The sequence below is a fragment of the Aptenodytes patagonicus genome, chromosome Z (assembly GCF_965638725.1).
Source record: "Aptenodytes patagonicus chromosome Z, bAptPat1.pri.cur, whole genome shotgun sequence".
NCBI classification, from domain to species: domain Eukaryota; kingdom Metazoa; phylum Chordata; class Aves; order Sphenisciformes; family Spheniscidae; genus Aptenodytes; species Aptenodytes patagonicus.
In genome coordinates this window covers 35,943,516-35,958,490 of record NC_134982.1, presented here as the reverse complement: position 1 = coordinate 35,958,490, position 14,975 = coordinate 35,943,516, and the positions used below count along the sequence as shown (strand labels likewise).

At 43.0% G+C, this 14,975-nt stretch overlaps 1 protein-coding gene across 24 annotated transcripts in view; it reads left to right on the top strand.

Moving 5' to 3' along the window:
* The first annotated feature begins 635 nt into the window (after nucleotides 1-635).
* The window catches only part of MPDZ (multiple PDZ domain crumbs cell polarity complex component), a 98,546-nt gene continuing 84,206 nt past the window's right edge, over nucleotides 636-14,975 (top strand). For 16 of the 24 annotated variants that reach the window (XM_076363107.1, XM_076363106.1, XM_076363105.1 and 13 more), the window contains exons 1-3: nucleotides 1,088-1,111; nucleotides 9,445-9,520; nucleotides 10,046-10,212. In XM_076363107.1, the coding sequence (XP_076219222.1) occupies nucleotides 9,505-9,520; nucleotides 10,046-10,212 (183 nt within the window). In that variant the 5' untranslated portion in view covers nucleotides 1,088-1,111; nucleotides 9,445-9,504. Of the gene's footprint in view, nucleotides 666-1,087; nucleotides 1,112-4,603; nucleotides 4,687-9,444; nucleotides 9,521-10,029; nucleotides 10,213-14,975 lie in introns of those variants that run through there. The other 8 variants (XM_076363103.1, XM_076363097.1, XM_076363112.1 and 5 more) reach the window with 2 other exon arrangements.

The window sequence follows — 14,975 nt, the reverse complement described above, 5'->3', positions numbered from 1 at the left end:
AGCAGAACAGCCGTATTCCTTTCCCTGTGCAGGGTATTACCTCAACAGGGCGAACCGAGAGCATCTACAACAAAGAATTATCTCCTGGCAAGGAAAAGGGGAGACTGTGATCCTGGTAACATTTGCTAGATGAATCAAAGTTAACAAACAGCAAAATACTTCCACTTTTTGCAGAACCTATTTTTTTGTGCTCACTGCAAACACTCCCCCATATTGTGCTTTATTCTTACACTGTATATACATACGGGAAAGGTATGCAGCATCTTCTTTTAGTTAAGACACTAACCAACTGTTGCTTAAAGGGAAAATCCTCCTTTCATTAGCCCTATGACCTTATTCATCGCTTTGTCTAACTTCATCATGGGTTGTTTGTCCTTTTTTTTTTTTTTTTTTTTTAACATTTCCAAACGTTTCCCATTTTCCTCCGTTCCACCCCAGGCTCATCTTGTTGAATGAGAAGGGGTAAAGCCAGTGGCGAGCGGGGCAGCAAGAAGGGGCAGCCCCTCCGCGCACCGCAGGGCCAGGCCCAGCCGGAGGACGCACGGCACCGCCTGAAAGAGGCAGGGGTGAGGGTGCCGCCGCCGCTGCGTTTCACGAGCAAACCGTCAGCCCGGGAAGCCGGGGAGGGAAAACCAGGGCAGCTCCTCGGTGTCATCCCCGGCAAGGTGCGCTCCGCCGCTCGGCCCCGTCTGCCGCTTCGCCTGCAGCCGGGGGGCGAGAAACTTTGCTGGAAGGGCTGCGACGCGACACGCCAGGGAGGGAGCGGGCCGGGAAGCCCTCAAACGCGGGCCCCCAACCCCCTTGATACTCCCGTCCCCCGTTGTCGGGATGCGGCCGCAGTCCCGCTCCGCGCGGCGGGCTCCGCGCTGCGGGCGGCCGCCCGAGCCAGCCCCGGGGGGCACCGCGCCCGGAGACCCGCCGGCGGGGGGGAGGGGGGCCGGGCCGGGGCTCGGGCCGGGGGGGGGGGGCGGCGGGGCAGGATTAGGTTTCAGGCCGCCGGGGCGTGCCTGAGCGCGCTGCCCCCGCGGCGCGGCTCGGCGCCGTTACTTGGGGGCGGGAAGGGCGAAGGCGGAGAGCGGGGCCGGGCCGCGGGGCCCGCCGAGCCGCCGGGGTAAGCGGGGCGTCGGGCCGGGCGTCGGGGAGCGGGGTGAGCCCCCCCTGTGTCGTCCTCCGGGGATGCGGGGAGGGGCCCGCCGTGTCGCTGGAGTTTTGAGTGGCCTTTTAAAACGTATTTATCTCGCGAAGCATTATTTATTATTGTTCTGTTGATCCGCCAGGTTTTGCCGGGGCCGGGGGTGGGGGTGCGGTTGGAGGAGGAGAGAGGCCGTAGAGCCGCGGGGGGGGGCTGAGCCTGTTGCTCCCCCCTCCACCCCCCCCGCCCCGGCCCGAGCTGTCCGCGGGCGGCGGGGAGCGGCGCTGGGGGCCGGGCCGCGGCTCCGGCCTGCGGCAGGCGGGCGGTCCGCGGGCTCGGGCGGCCTGGTGGGGAGTCGTCCCCGCGTAAACAAAAGGCGAGCCTCCCCCGGCTGCTGCTGGGAGCTCTGCTCGCCCCATCCTTCCTACCGCCCCCCCCCCCCCCCCTTTCTTTTTTTAACCCCAGCAGGAGTGTTTCATGTCGGGGGAAGGTCTCCTCACCTGCTGCCGCCACAGACCTGCCGGCGGCCGCGGCCGGGGCGAGCTCCTGGGCGCAGCGGCCCTCGACCAGCGCTTGCGGTCGGCGGCGTTGAGACTCGCTCGGAGCCAAAGCCGGCGCAGAGGCCCGAGCGAGACCGGCGGTTTCCTCCGCGGCGGGTGTGCGGGCTCCTGGCGGAGCGGCGGCCGCGAGTCCTCGGGTGCCCGTGCCGGTACCTGTTGCCGTGCTGATGTTGGCGCTTCTCACGCGTCCGGACCCCCCTGTAGCTCTCTAGCATCCACCCGGGTCTGCATTTAAACGTGGCCGTTTTGGCAGAGTGGAAGTGGAGGGGTGAGGCACGAGCCTCAGCTGTGCCGTTTGATGGGTCTGGTTGTGCAGAGGAAAGGGTCTGCTCTTTGGGATGGTTTGTTTCTCGTGTGGTGTCCCCCCCTTGCTGCCAGTGCCTCCCAACGTTACTGGAAAGAGTAACAAGAAGAAAAAAAAGTAAAAACTCACAAAGCCGACCATTTGAACTCCCGTGTTACCACATTTAGCAGATTTGATTTGCCATTTGGCTGAACAATGGTTTGGTTTTTTTTTCCTTTTCCTTTTCTTTCGCTTTTATAAACACTGCCTCATCCCTTTACATTTTTGCTTCTTAACATATGCAGAAGATTTTGTTAGTATAAGCTGTTGAACAGAAAACGTCCTTACTGGCTTTGGTGCCAGAAAGGGTGGCGGGGGTCTCTTGCCGGAGGAGAGCAGTGATTTACCGTAATTAAGCTGAAGGGTCTGAATTCTGCCGTTGCGGAGGTCTATTGTGTAATGCCTTGTAGTTTCCGTATCAGCACTGCATTTTCCAAGATGACAGCAACTCGTTGGGAGGGAAGAATCTAAACTGGAAAAGGGGAAAGTGGTAAAATATTTTTGGGAAATGTTATTTGATCCTCCTGTTGAAATGGAAAGTAATGTAACATTAGAAGAAAAGAATGCAGAATGAAAATATCTAAGGACATATCCACCTTAACTAGCAACATTTTTTATGACAGAGGACATCACCTTATTTTTTTGCTTTTCAAAATTGTTCTCCATTTTTAGTATACATATTTTTTATCTCTCCATATCTTGTTAACAGTAACATACATGTAACATTTACTGATTAGCACTGGTGTTTCTAATGGCTTCCTTTGTGCTTTCAAGAAGCTTTTTCCTCAGGAACTGGATACATTTTCCGCTCTCTTCGCACAAAAGTGCAGTAGGAAAGTTAGATCAATATCAGCACTAGGGAAAAGAGAACTGCGCCACTTACATACTAATGGATGATCTTTATATTCCATCTGGCTCCGTGTCTGTGGATTCTTCAGACAGGAATGCCATACAACTTCTCAGTTGCGCAGATCGCTGTAAATGTTTTTTTTTTAATAGATAACACTTTAATCAGTGTATTGAGAACCATTATAAAGACCTTTTAAATCATCTGCTCCATGTTTCAAGTAAGAAAATCTAAAATTCTGTGGAGTATATCCAGTAAATTTTCTAACCAGCTTTATAAATTTGAACACCCTGCTGAAGCAGTTTAAGCCAATACAATGCCATGCTGGCAATATACTGTATCATCATTGGTAAGGACAGTTTTGTTTCACCGTTGGCATTCCCAACAAGTCAGTATATAAATATGCTGGTTTTGCCCAGACAGTATTGGACTATTTCTTTAGTAGGCTTTTCAGACCCTGTCCTTGCATCTGAGACACCTTGCACAGTAGTCTTGTTACATGCTGTAATGATTTTCTGCATTACTCGCCCGTTATTGTCACAATATACAATGAGAAGTTCATGTTTTCAGTTTCTAAGGAAAATGGCGACTCTTCATTGAAGCTCACTGGCAGCCGTTCAGTGGGGCTTCTTACTTATTCATTTATGTATGCTGTTGTCACCTCTTGTGAAGAATCCAGTATGCATTAAGAGATGCAACTGTTGTAAAAACTATGTTTCATCAGGTTTAACTGAGTTTAATGATTATGGTAATCAGTTGCCTATGCTGAAAACATAAAGAGGCAATATTAACCATGCCTGTGTTTTATACATTAATTCAGTATATGTAGTGTCACATATATTCTGCATATACTAAAAAGTTGCTTTTCAGTTTCTGAGGCTAATCCTGTATTTCAAAAGTTAGAAGAAAGTGATTCCAATTAATTGAATTTAAAATATTTACTGAAAGATTTTTTTTTGTAAACAGATGATCTGCTAGTTTTCTTAACCACACCCCAAAAAAAACCCCACCAGAAAAACTTCCCCTACTATGTTGTTTCTGCAATACTCTTTAAAAATTACTTTTGAATACCCTGTATCACACATGTTTATCAGTATATGAAAGCATTAAGTATAGTTTAGGCCCATTTCCCAGTTGCAATTATAACTTGCACATCAGGTATCATGGATATTATGCTCATGTAGGGCTCCTTACAGTGTTACAGAACAACATTAATTAAATACAGCAGACAGATTGCTTGTTCTTCCAAAAGCATTGTAAGTTTCCTTAATACATTAGTGTGATGTGTACGGAAGCTTAAAAATAGTTGAATGTTTAAAATTCTATTTCTTAGTTGCTTCAAAATACATAATGCTGTTCAGCTCTATCACAGTACTTTTCTCTAACATACAGAGCCATTACTATAATCTTTTTACATCTTTTTGATGCAGCGTTGTGCTAAATTTTAAGAGGCTAGTAATGTCACTTTTCAAACAAAACTGCTTATAGTCTTAATGTAGGCTATGCATTAGTTTCTGAACTGCCTTTTTATTTCTGCTTTGAATGTTTCAGAACAATTTTAATTAGCATAGCTTTTAAATGTAAATTTCAGGCTTCTTGTGCTTGCCTGTTGCATTCCAGGTAGTCAGTGGAAATCTGCTTTGTTCCTCGAGGAACAGTGCACGTTAATTTTGCCTGTATTAAATCCTTAATTTGAATCAGTTCTCTCTTCTGTTATCCAGAAGCGTGCAGTCCAGGGTCTCTTGGCTGATGAAACCAAGTGGTTGATGTTAATTTGGCAAGCTCATGTCCTGTCAGTAAAACGGTAGGCTAGCCTTTTTTCGCCTCCTTTATTCCTTCCACTTTTTGTTTTTGTTTATCCTCCTTTCCCTGGTGGTCACTGCTCTCCCGCATTTACTTCCACACCCTTTCGCTGCCTGCTCAACTACGTGTGTCTCTTTCATTACGCATAGTGAAGGCTATACCAGTCAGGCTACAGTTGTCAAGTCCTTGTAATATTGCTCCTAATCCTAGAAAGTGCTGTATGCAACAACAAAATTGCCTTTGTGACAGTGGAAGAATACATAGAAAAGCATGAGATCTTTCAATTTACCATGAATGGTTTCTGCTGCCTTTACATTGACAAGACTCCCCCCAAGGAATCTGGGGACCACCTTAATTTTCTTCCCAGGGATGGTAGCCAGCATGCAGGAGGTAACTGGGAGAAACGGAAGAGCTCCTGGAAATTGCAGGCAAAGCAGAAAGTTTAGCAGTAATTAGTATCTTCCACTTCCTGTGCGGTTTGTTTTCCGTTCCTGTGCCAGGCGGTGCTAACACAACATGCCTGTTTGAGTGATAGCCAGAAAGTAGGGGAGGGAAACGACGCAGGATAAAAATCAAGTACGCAAGGATATCTCTAGCCCAGCCAAATCCAGGCCCAGGTATTGAAATTTAGATTAGAAATTTTGAAATACTCTTTTTAGCAGCTATAAAATGCATGTTGTGATTACTGTGCTACTTAATTGAAACAGATTTAGGTTTAATCTCAAGCAACTCCTAGCCAAAGTTTGGACCTAGAGATGACTCTTAAGATAGGCATTTCCTCTGTATCCTCAGAGCATTTCAAGTAATGCAGGAGCTACAGGGCAAAGCCTATTACTGTGTTTTCTATCTTTGGCATCGCGTGTTTGCTAATCCAGTGCTATGAGCATTAGTTTCCAGGGTATTATCTGAAATGGCTTTGTGAAATAGTAGATGGAGTATCCATCAATGAAACAGAGCAAGTTTCCTTGTAGGAACTACATGATCAGGTGTGAAAAGAGTAATCATTGGAAGTGGGTTATCTTTGCTTTTCATCAGTCTTTTGGCTGTTTAGTTAAGTGGCTTGCATGGTTGCAGTGGGAAGGAGGTGATCAACATAAATTTCATGCCTGTTTTTCAAAATTCTGACACCTGTGGATTTTAGTGTTTTACAAATGGGCACAAGGAAACCAGAGCTGCGGCACGCCAACTGTTTTCTGGCAACTGACCTTATAGAAGAAGGGCAGCATAAAGAGTGGAGAAATGGGTATATAACACATTTTTGTTTGTTAGCATGGGAAGAATCAAATTTCAGAAGTGCAAGTTTGAAAGGGATCATCTTTAACTTTTGTGCATGCTTAGTAGAAGATGGCATGTTTCTCACCATGTACCTGTCTCAAAATTACTCGTGTTTTCTACTTCCCTGTTATAAAACAGGAGGAAAAAGAGCAGGTGCTTTTCTTTTTTTTTTTGAAAAGCCACATCTTTCAGGTACCTGTGTCTTTAAAAATTTGAAAGTGAATTTAACTTCCTATTCGTTGAACAGTATTTCTTCAAGTTGCCAATAAAAAAGTCTAACTCAGTCAGTCTGTGTTCTTATTACTGTGAAGAGATTAATGAACTTTAGCACTGAAATACAAAAATAGTTAAATCTACTTTGAGCTAAGCTAGTAAGCTCTTTGAGGCATGAACAGTATTTATATCATGTATAGAAGGGCTGGTTTTGGCTTCAGACTCCTGTGATACAGACTGCTAGGAGTATGCAAAATGAGAGAATCGGAACTAAACTTCCCATTTGTGCATCTAGAAGTCTGTGATGGCATTATAAAAATATTCACTATAGCAAATCATAGACTTATGCCTTTCAACAAATAATCATGCATGCCTCCATCCTTCTCCCCAGCACATTATTGTTAAAATACCTAGAAGCAAGCTGGTTTAAAGGCCAGGAGTTGCACCTACAGTGGGTGGCGGTGGTTATGGGTATATCTCTGTGGTGCATTTTGGACAGATGTGTGCTTGCTTCCCCTGTACTTTGGCTATGTTAATGTGCCACTAAGCTGGTGCTGACAGATCCCACTTGTTAGCATGGATGTTGCACAGCAGGAGCACAGTCACGTGGCTTTTCGCCATTTCATAGTGCAGGCAGAGCGAACAGGGGTCATCTTGGACTGCAACATGTAGAAATGCTGGTGTGCCTCAATGCATTGCTTCTGCGTCAGAGGAAGCGTCCTGAAGGAAAACATCCTGACAGCAGTTTTGGTCTTGCTCCCGCTTAGTGCCGCACTCGACAAAAGCATTAAGCTGGTCACCTGAGGAGGGATTCCCTGCTAATATAAACACAAAATAAGCAGAATTAAACTGAGAGTTAAAAATGGATTTGCTGACGCTAAGATAGCTCTGGAGCAGTATTCCTACCTCTAAAGCATAAGGTAAATAGAAAATATATCATGAGTGTCTTAGCAGCGCTAAGGACATCTTTTCATTGCAAATTAGATAGGATCATCTCCATCTACAGAGTATGTTTAGGACTTTTGTCTGCTTTTAGAGAGCTCCCATTATAAATCATCAGAGTTCATACCTCTGGGATTGCACAAACACAGTGGTGACCTTGTTCATTCTGTCACTTGTAAAACATGCCTTTCACAGCACACCAAGAATGAGATTTTAGGCATTTTAGGCAAGTTGAATCACACTATAAAGCAATACCTAGCTACTCCAAAAGATACGGGCTCTTTACAGCTGCATCTCTTCTTGAGGTTCTCAGGGAGCTAAACCAGAAGAACAATAACCCTGTATTTTTCCTGTTTAGTTTCCTCAGAAGATGAGTGTTGAACATACGATGCTATGTGCTTGTGCATATACTACTGTGATAAACAGGATCATGGCACTGAAATTACTGAAAAATACTCCACGTCTTTTTTTTTTTTTTTTGCACAGTTTTCTGGTTGCATCCACAACACAGCCCCAAAAGTAGCTGTAGAGGAAGAACTGGAACAGTGAAACAGCAACTGCTTTGGTTGGCATTGCCGCTGAGAAAAACACCTGTGAACATGACATAAATGCCTCTATTTGTAAATAGGGGCTCTGAATAGAAGAAGAGTGATAGTAGTTAGTTAATCTAGAAGGAAAAGCTATGAGTGGTTAACGTTTGGGGAAGCCGTCTTCCTTCATAATGTTTAAATAATCTCATCCAGTCCTTCCCGTGTAAAATAGACATGTTTTTTGTCTTGTTTTTGTAGAGCGATAAGGTGAAAACACAAGAGATTTGGTTTGGTTTTCAGATCTGGTAATCATATGCTGGGATTTGCATTGCCAAGTGAGAAAACAAATTCATAAAGGCTTGTTTTATTTATTACTGATATGCATAATTTGGGTCATGGAATAAGGTTACTTTGACAAAGTCAGATTCAAAGGATTTGAATGTCTGTCCGTGAGTGGTACCTTGTCCTAAAAAGGATGGTTAGTGATTCTGTACCAATGTATTGGCAAATTCAAATGCAATAAAATAAACTGATATGAAACCTCAGGCGTATCAAAACTAGGGAAGTCTTGGCGATGGAACTTGAAACCATTTTAAACCCACTAGAGTTGGGTTTTCTGCACAAACTGCAGATAATGTAAGCTTGTCAAAATGTTCATCCTGGCTTGTGTTCCTTCTAAGTGAACCTACGTTAACAGCTGTTTTCTTGCTTTTATTGTGAGGATTGATTCATGCTTGTCCTGCTCAGGTTCTATAGCTAATGAATGGTCCTGCTGAATTTTAGTTACGCTGTCTTACCCAGAGATCTGTCAACACCATTCCTTTCCCTATTTTTCTCCAAAGTTTCAAGAAAAACTCATTTTTCCTGAGTGCTTAGAGATCACAGCTCTCTGCATATTGATAAGCTCACCAGATTCAAGTTGGGATGCTATACTGAAGTGCTTTCCTATTATCAATAAAACAAAGGCACCATTGTGGTAGATAAGACGATAAAATGCACAGCTCAGTTCATATACCTGCAATGGTATTTGAACTCGCTTCTCCTCAGCTATCCCTCTCCATCAAATATACTCTGTCACTACAAATTTCTGAGCAATTGCAGACACACTGTTGGGGAAAAAAAAAACAAACCCCAAAAAGCAACAAAAAAAAAATAAACAAAGCAATTTCAGAATTTCTTCCTCCCAGTGTAGAATTTCCTACCTGGAAACCCATGCTGGTGAAAACCCAGCCGTCATCCAGATCTGAGTCTCAGTTCCAATAGGCGTTAACAGTGGTGGCTGTAGTGTGAGAATCCTGCAAGCCTGTGTAGCATGAAGACTTTGTGACTTATGTGACTTTTCTTTTTAAAAGATGACTTTAAAAAATGTGCTATGGCTCATGCACCTGAAATTGTCAACGTAGAGCTTGAAAACTGATCCCGCAGGGAATGTTTTTTATGAATCACTGAAAAGGAAAGTGATGAAACTGTGTAAAGTATCAGTGACAGCTATGATTCATAGCTTCTGATTAAAGCAATGCAGGACGTGTAACAGTATGCAGACAGCAGCTTGGATACGGAAATGCAAAAATATTACAAAGGATATTCCTAAAAGCAATTTTCAGGCAGGTATTAACCTCCAAAGTGACTCAGAATATGGTCACCTCTGAGATTATTTAAATTATCCAAGGAGATACGGTTTTTGTGGATTGTTATTTTGTGGGGCTGTTTCTTGTTTTCAGAAGTCAAGCTTTTTTCTTTTCCTTCAGACCTTAGTGCTTCTATAAATGTGATCCTTTTCCCTTTCTGTTATTTTTCAGGGAAATACTGTATTTGCTGCCTCTTACCATTATTGGAATAGAAGCTGAGAAGCAGGAGACATGTTGGAAACAATTGGTAATCTTTTTTCATTTGTATCACTATATTTTTGTGGTCAAATCAAGTGTGCGTGATAGATTTAGGACATTGGTATATACTGCTGAGAGAGATTTTGTAAAACATATCTACTGTGCTTAGAAATATGATGTATTTGGGTTTTTGTATTTTGTATTTAAAAACAAAAGGTGTACCATCATTTGTTTAGTGTATTTAATTTTTAGCATGTTGTCTTGATTTCATTGTTTTAATGTTTACTAGAATTAAAAAAGTTCATATGAAAAAGACAAGTGTTAATGAGGACTCTTTCACTTTTGTAACGCAGTTCTTGATGGACAAAAATGTAATTTTCGTTGGCTTCTGGTTTGTGCTCAGCCTCTGACTTCCTGATTCATTAGACATGTTTGGGCTGGGATTTTTGTTCAGAACTGAACCATTCAAGTCCTCTGTAGTTTAAGCAGTAGAGAGGGATACATTTAAACTTGTTACCTGCTTGTATGTGGCTGTTTATAAACTGCTCCTGACTAGGAATGATTATTGCTACAGATACACATCGGGCCCTCCAGGCCATGGAGCGCTTGCAGGCAAAACTTCGGGATCGAGGTGACATTGCAAACGAGGAGAAACTGAGCTTACTAAAATCAGTGCTGCAGAGTCCTCTCTTTAACCAAATTCTCAACCTTCAGACTTCTGTTCAACAACTGAGAGATCAGGTAGGAAAAGCAGCCTTCCAGGTGCAAGAGAAAAATTGCTAAGAAGGTGCAAAAATGTGCGTGTCTCCGAATCTTGACTAGTGAAATCAAATAGCCTAAATTAAACGTCTGATCCAAAGCTTCAGGAACTGAGGCGGACATTTTCTGGGCTTTGTTTGTGTATGTGTTTTTTATGTATATGCTTGTTACTTACGATGTGCATGGTAGGGAAATGGTGATACTGGGTGGGGAGTTAACATAAGGCTTTCTGTCTCTGTCCTTTAAAAAGGAACATGTTTTGTATGAGGTCTTAGGATTTTTTTTCTAGGAGCCTTCTCTTGCTCTCTTGTGTCTTACCCTACTAAAATGAGAATATATAAGGGAAGCTGTGGAATGTTGACTTCAGAAGGACATGACTTTTTTTTTTGTATAGGAATAAAAGATCAAAGAGAAGCAAGAGCTCCTACCTCCTCTTTCTTTGCTCAGGGTTTTAAGTAAAAGTACTACTTTTCTGCATGTCTTTGGTGAGGATGAGAAAAGGGGCAGCAACTCGGCTATATTGACTTGATTATTTAATACTATAATTTAATTTCCTTACAGCAGAATAAGAACTTGAAAAATATAAAAACTAGTTCAGTAACTGAATTAGGACTAAACTGTGTATCTGTCTTTGCAAATAGTTGTTCCTGTTGACTCCTGTGAGATGGGCAGCTCTGTGCTCTGGTACGCAGAAATGCCAAAGTGGGAGGATGCAGCCCCCGCACACTGACCTTATCGTCAGCGTGGAGCCGCATCTGTTCTCTGATCGGATTGAGCTGGTGAGGAGTCCTCACGATCTTGATGCTACTTCAACTGTGTGGCAGAAGAGCACAATTTGGCCCTTTATTGCCTCTTCTGGATCATCTTGATACTATTTTGCACAGACAAGAAATAAGTTAGAATGGTGTCTACAGTACTATACGTGACCATGTTTTCAGATTTTGCATGTTTGGTATATAGAGACTTGATGACATTGGAGTGATTTAAAAAAATCTAGGGAAAAAAGCTGTTCTGAGGGTTTGTTTGCTCTGCTATTTGAAAAGGAGAATTTAACAGTGACATCCAGAAATTATGTGAATTATGTGGTGATGACTCTGGGAACGTGTAGTGAGAAATGAAAGTGTGCCTGAAGCATTAATGAGAATTTGGTGAAAAGGCAAATTAAACTTTGACTTCCAGACATTAGCTGTGAAGTTAAAGGATGCTTCTCTTTTTAAATACAGTCACCTAAATTAGTAAAATTAGTACTAAAGTAACATTTACTAAATTAGTAAAAATTAGTACCAGCTGCTGCTGGTACTACAGATGGGTAATTTCAGATGTGTATTTTTTAAAAAGCAAATAATAATTTTACCTGCTGCCCTAACCCTGCAGGTTTATCTGCGCAGTAACTTTAGTGGCCTGTGCATGTTGCATGGTACATATCCAGTCTAGTTGACAGAGGAGCTACTTGGGTGTGAATTCCCTTCTTGATATGTGCTTATATGAACACTTGCACATGCAAATGTATGCTTCTGGCCATTCTTAGATTTGGGTCAGCTCTTCAGAAAGTATCCTGTAATTTCTCTGTAGAATCATTTCTTCTTTACAATATAACATGAGATTGTCTGTCTCTTCTTTGCTTTATTTAAATGTTTATAAAGCATATTGAAACAGGACAAAGAATAAAATCATGAAATAGGCAGTCATGTTAAAAAAAAAAATATTTCTTGCATTTTCAAAGGCTCAGTTTTGTTCAAGGTCACTTTTTAGTTTTCTTTTTATGGTTGGGAAGGCGCTGTGCTCTTGAAACTCTTAAACTACAGGTTGGTGAAAACTGCAAGGCATGTGAATAGCGACCAGGCTTTTTGGCCAAGCCATGCCAGATTGAGGAAGGAGACAAGTTGTTTCCCAAGCACTTGGAGTCAGAGCTATGTTTGAGACAGCATGACAAGTCGTGCTGAGCTGTGCAGTGGCTAGGTGTTGCAGTCTCTACCCACTCGAGACTAGGATGGCTAAATTTTTTTGATGTTTCACAATGAGCTGCACTGAAAGTTGAACGGGCGTCTGTTTCTTCTCAAGGTGAGGTGTAAGTGACGGTCTGTTAAATGGCTCCCGTATTTTTAATTTTATGAGTTTTTAAAGAGCTACAAGACTATTGCAAAATTCTCAGGAGAAGGCCATCTTTTAAGAAAGTATAGGTGGAAAGAGAGGATGGGAGCAGAGAAGCAATAATGGCAATCTACTTTCTAAGTCAAACTGGTTCCTTGCAAGCATCCCAGCAGAAGTAGGTCACTAAGTGAGACCTCCTTGTAGGCCTGTAGTGGCCTCAATAAATTTGAGGGTAGGATGTGTTCCTGTCTTGAGGCACTGTGTCTGGAAGGCATAGAGATGATAGTGAGAGCCCCGTCTTCTGTTTGTGCAGTGAGTCTGGAAAATGAGCTGGCAAATAGTGTAAACATTTGTCATGTTTTCCTAGCAAAAAATAGGATGCAAATATACAGTTTTAGCAGAGAAATACTCCTTGCATTCCAGTGAGTTACTACCATTTTTTATAGTCTAAAATAGTAGACTTCCTGTTCTTTCTTTTCGTACAGATAAATGATCTTTTAAGCACCAAAAGAAGATCTGAAAAAGTGTGTGTTTCTGCATGCATGGAGGTGTTTCAGATTTGCTGTCCCATTTCCTTAAAGCTTCTGTGTGTTAATTGGAAGTTGATCCCCTTCATTGTTGGTGTGGGCTTTACACGAGCCTCTTGAGTTTGCATTTGTGTTACCACTCAGTCCACACCACTGCATGTATGTTGCTTCATCTGGATGTTGGTGAGGCATGATGCTAAAGTCATCAAATCTGATGCTTTGGTGTTTATTGGTGAGTGCTTTAAAGTTTTTTTTCTTAAACAGGCAAGCAGGATTTGTTTGTACTGCAAATCTGTCACTGCGAAGTTAAGAACTGGAGTGGGAAAGGTCTAGGGACAGCAAAGGGATGTTTTTTTGAGAATTACTGTCCTGACTTCACTAGTCACTTGAGTTGAGGAGCACTGAAGGAACCCGGGGTTTTTTTGCCTCTTTGTATCCTTGTTCTTCAGTGAATGCTTATTTTGTCATGCTGAAGAGCAGTCTCGTTGTTTGAAGATAAGGGAGTGATAGAAAAGAAGCATAGAGATTGTGATGTTTTGAACTTTTCAATAATATTTTCTTTTCTTTGAAAAATATTTTAAAGAAAATACTCAGACTGTGCTGGCAGTCCTTTCCTGCTTCTCTTCCTTTCCTTTTTGCCTCTCCCTTGTCCACCTCCTCCTCCCCTCCTCCTCCCGCCTCCACTCCACTCAGGGCTCTGCCAGAACAAAATACCCTTGCCTTGGCTGGGCTGCATTCCTCAGATTTTTTTGGCTTGTGAGTTTGACCGTAGGTTTTCGTTCACAATGCAGTAGAGGGGAAGGAGTTCCCCCTGCAGCGCAGCACACACTGGGTTGCATGGGATGGCTGGGTGTCAGCACTAGAGTTGATTTAGGGAAGAAATGGAGAAACTGTGTCTTTTCATATTGCCTGTGAAAACTCGCTTAACTCTGTGGTTTGTACAACTAGGGGACACCTTTAGTTCCTGTCCTGAACCGCTTTCTGCAACAACGCCATTTGCTCCATGTTCTGAAATGAAATGCTTATAAGAAATGCTAATTGGAAATCTGCGTCACCTGCCCCGAGGATGGAGACGTAAAGGAGCAGCCAGCAGGGCGGTGCTGGAGCAGTGCCGGTGCCAGTGCCAGTGCCTGTTCTCGGGGAGCCTGGGGGGAGCCTGGGGGCTTTTGCTGCGGCGCGGGGAGCGCCTGGCAGGGCAGGGTGCCTGACAGTACTCTCCTCACTGCCGCCTCCCTGCAGGGCTCGCACGGCGGCTGGCTTGCGCTTCGTTGCTTCCAGTGCGGTCACTGTTGCAGCTGACCTTTTTGCTACTCGGGACACCTGGCAGTCAGCTGAAGTACTGTCCTGTGCTTCTTGGGGTCTCCAAGGGCCGGGGCTCAATGGCTGGAGTGCAGAAACACCGAGAATTTGTTCTTGACCAAGTTGAGACCTAGCAATGCCAATTACATTGCTTTAAATGTTGATGCATTACTGACATGGCTTGGGTAGCACCTTTTTTGTTAAAAAAATATTTTGAGCAGCTGCATGTAAGCACTATTTGATTGCATTTAGTGTCTATCTGTGTGACTGTTACGTAAGTTTTATCATACTCAGTGGTATTTGTGAATTTTTCTTTTTGTCTTATGCCAAATTATGTCCACATTGCAGATGTTACATACAGTAAGGAGAAAGCCAATCAAGGAAAATTAGTATAAGCCAAATTATAAAACAAAAATCAATATTCTTTCATACGGTACTTACACAATCACAGTGCTATAAAGCTAATTCTTGATGGAATTACGGTGATTTTATTACTGCAAAGTAGTGCAATTTATATGTTACGAAAAATATTTCATGCAACCACAAGAGCATCATCTTTCTAAAATTTCCACTTGTGGTTTATTGCTCCCCCTGGAATGACCTATACTTCTGCGGTTAGCAAGAATATAAACCAGTTGTTCTCAACTCTTTACGTGCTCTAAGCCTGTATTTCGGGGGGGGGACAGGGAAGAGAGTGGTTGTCACGTTTTTGCTTTTAATTTGCCTGGGGATTCTGAACTTCTACCTTTAGGATCATTAGAAATGTCATTATGAAACAGAAATGTTTTAAAGTGTAAGTGTGTGTTATGGGAGAGAAAACATTCTGAA